Below are 3,905 nucleotides of genomic sequence, written 5' to 3'. Positions count from 1 at the left end.
TATATATATATATATATATATATAATTTTGGGAGGAAAATATCAGTCAATTTCTCTCTGCATTTCTCATTTAAGATTTTATACCAAATGATTTCTAAGTTTTTAGAGGTCCTCTTATTGTAGCTTTATTTTTATTTTTAATAAGTTTCTCTTTTTCATTTGAATAAAGATTTTAAAAAATTAAAGAGTTTATGAAAAATAGAAAACAGGTAAAGACAACGTAGGGATTTTGAGAAGAAAAAAGACAAAAAAGATTATTTATTTATAAATAAATAGGATTTTATTTTATTTTATTAAAGAAAAAAAGAAAAAGAAAACAAAAACTAATATAAAAATATGTTCGTATTAGTCAATAATTTCATTGATGATAATTGATATATGCTCTAATTATTTTTAGTACGTTCTTCTAAATTTATGAAAAATAATTGTTTGTAAAAGTAACAATTATTTAATATTTAACATGGGTGTAAGGATTCTAAATAAAACATAAATGAAAAGAAGTAGATTTAGAAAATAAATTACATTTAATATTTTTAATACCCCTTCACACTCACAAACAAATATATGTATATATATATACACACACACACACGAATATGAAGTCAACGACACCATAATCACTTCCCATACTATAAGTATCCAAAAACAAGTTTTGAACTTTCATCAACCTTAATTATTTCACCACTCAATAATCTCTCTCTCTCTCTCTCTCTCTCTCTCTCTCTCTCTCTCTCTCTCTCTCTCTCTCCATCAATCAATCAATCGATGGGAAACCAGAGCAAACTTCCACAGCCTGCGACAATCAAGAAGATGATCAAACGTTGCTCGAGCATTGGCAAGAAACAGAACTGTACCGAAATCGAACCGGTCGGCCCGCCATTCGACGTCCCGAAGGGTCATTTCGTGGTTTACGTTGGGCTAAACCGGGTCCGGTACGTCGTACCGGTTTCGTTCCTCGCCCGACCCGAATTCCAGAATCTTCTCCGACAAGCTGAGGAAGAATTCGGTTTCGGACACGACATGGGACTTCTCATCCCTTGTGAAGAAGAAGAGTTCCAGAATCTCTTAAACTCAACGTTCAGATAAAAATTCCCAAAAAAAAAAAAATGGTTATCAATTCTCTATTTCTGTAATTCTATATTTTCTTTAGGAAACATTGGTGTCGACAGGGGGAAAAAACCCATGCAAGATATTTTGAATGGATTTGTACATTTTGAAGATCTACAATTTTTATTGTAATGCCGATAAAAAAAAAATTACAATTTCATAGTGTCTCATTTATCCAAGTTTACTTATTCTAGCCATTTTTTTATTATCATATATACATTCGGCTTATACATTGTATATTGTAGATTCTAATCTGCTTAATTTACAAATATTTTTAACAAGTATCAAAAACTTTATGAAAATTCCATATAAATATTTCTTATTTTTCTTTCTTTTTTCATATGTTCACTTTTTACTTTATTTTCATTCTTTGTTTTACTTTAGTTTCCCATTCGAGAGGTGTAAAAACTGTATCTAACTTACTTCTTCATATTTCGTAAATATTTTTATTTTCCTCTGCGACGCATGAGATAGTATTTTCATCTCATATAGTTTTACATTATTGTTTTTTTATAATGGAAATAAAAGGTAAAAAGTTAATATTAAAAGGAAAAGAAAACTAGTATAATCAGAAATCGAAGTGATGGTAAAAAGATAAATTATTATTTTAACCCCATACAAAAAAAAAAAACTACCAATCTAATTTTAAATGTATTCAAATTTAATCCAGTATAAACTTTAAAAAATTATTCTTTTATAGAATTGAAAAACCAAGTTAAATGGAATTATGGAACTCGAATTAGTTATTTAGAAAACATAAAAAAAATCTTTTAAATATAAGCATTGTTATCAATAAATTTTAAACTAAAACTGAATATATATATATATATATATATATATATATATATATGCATATAATTTTTAAAATCTAAAAATCCGAAAAAATAACCTAACCACAGTGGGACCAAAACCTAAATGACCACTCTACTCAGATCAAGAAAATCCTCCAAAGATGTCAAGAAAATCGGACCACGTTTTCTAAGGATGAAATCGCAGATCCAACCAAAGATCTGCATAATTAATGACCCACTTGGATATATAATAAAGTAAAATAAAAATGAATTATATATAATAAAAGAGCAAGGAATTAAAAACCTTCCGGTTGCATTGCATGCAATGCATGATCTTGCGGCCGGGCTTCTGCATGTGGACGGACTGCCAAATGGAGATACGCTCCAATCATTGTAACTTGGGATTTTGCTAACCGAAAATGGTGAAACGTTTCTCATTTATAAAATTATAAATTGATCTAAAAATTAGTAGTAGACAAAATTTTCCAAGTAATACGAACCGTTCCATATATATCTTCTGAAAAATAAGATATCTCAATATTTTGGATTGGATTTGAATAATTTACATATGGATATATTTTTTTTACCGAATTACAACGAGATTTGTGTATATTTATTAACATTATGAGATTATATATATACATATCAATATTAGAGGTTTTGGATTTTAAACTGCTAATGTTGACTCGGTTCTCCATGTTTTATTATCCATGTTTCAGAGTCTCAAATGTTAAGGGTTTAGGTTTTTCAAATTAATATGTTATATTCTTACAACATTCGTCCGGTTTAAGGTTTAGACTTAGATTGAATTAGAATATCCGTAAATGTCCAAATATTTCTACACATCACAAAAAATTGCAATATTTAGATAATCAATTCAAGAGCCTTGAGATTTTAGATTGGTGTCTATATCTATTGAAATTGATTTGGTGTATGAGATTTTAGATCGGTTCATCATATCAGATTTGGGTCGTTACACACGGGTCGATGGTCAGAGTTTTTCGACCGAGAGAAATGGTCAAAACTCCGACCATCGAAAGAGTGGTATTGACGAAATATTTGATATTGATCAATGAATCAACAAAGAAATTTGTTAAATCGAAAAACGGACGAATGATTAAAGTTTTTCGAACGACGCGACTTAGAGACTCTAAATACAGTTAAAATCTGATATGATACAATTGAATTGAATGCAAATTGGAATTTTTTTTATTATCCAAAATAAAAATATTGTAGAATATGACAATTGTAATAACAGAACATTGAGAACAAAACTCGTCGATCCACCACCGATGTCACATGTTCGTAGACGTTATAAGAATCAAAACGACTGCGTATTGCTTTTTGAACAGGGCAACGCACATGTACACCGTATTCATATTAGCATTTAATAGTATTGGATACCAAATTTTGATATTCCACGTGTCAGGTATGATTATTTGAGTATGCCCACGAATATTCGGATTTAAAAGTTCTCAAAACCAATTTTAAATTTTTTAGGTAAATACATCAAAATCCTAACAAGATATAAAATATTCATCATCATCTAACATTCTCAGTCACATCCAAATGGACCGAGATATCAAATATCCGTAGAAATATTAAAACGAATTCGAACTGATTTATTACCGACTCGTTTTTAACCGTAATTTTTAAGGCTCATTAAAGCCAACTCCCCGCCACAACTGCATATTTTGTATAAAATAGTGTAATTTTTTAAAATATATATTTTATAAACATGAAATATATTTTTACAATTTTTTATATATGTGATAGATATATAATTAAATCCAAATTTACATTCGTTTTCGTATATATGTTAATTCAAACATGCGACCATCTCTTTTACCAAAAAGGAAAAAAAAAAAACACATTCGGCCATATCTATCATGTATCCAATTTTCTGATATCATAGATATTCAGAAATAAAATATATTTACTGATTTTTAATTTTAAATTAGGTTTTGAATTTGTAAGTTGAGGATGTGAAGACGGTATCAAGATCTCA

General features: G+C 28.7%; 1 protein-coding gene across 1 annotated transcript; it reads left to right on the top strand.

The window, feature by feature from the left end:
* Positions 1 to 719: 719 nt before the first annotated feature.
* LOC104813192 (auxin-induced protein X15-like) lies at positions 720 to 1,182 on the top strand (the record flags this gene model as incomplete). The annotated part of the gene is made up of 1 exon (XM_010540745.2): positions 720 to 1,182. A coding segment is annotated over one exon (366 nt), but the record flags the coding sequence as incomplete, so codon positions are not given.
* Between the last annotated feature and the right edge of the window lie 2,723 nt (positions 1,183 to 3,905).

This window comes from Tarenaya hassleriana, unplaced genomic scaffold, assembly GCF_000463585.1.
Source record: "Tarenaya hassleriana unplaced genomic scaffold, ASM46358v1 Cleome2, whole genome shotgun sequence".
In the NCBI taxonomy this organism is placed as follows: Eukaryota; Viridiplantae; Streptophyta; class Magnoliopsida; order Brassicales; family Cleomaceae; genus Tarenaya; species Tarenaya hassleriana.
This window is presented reverse-complemented; position numbering and strand designations above follow the sequence as displayed.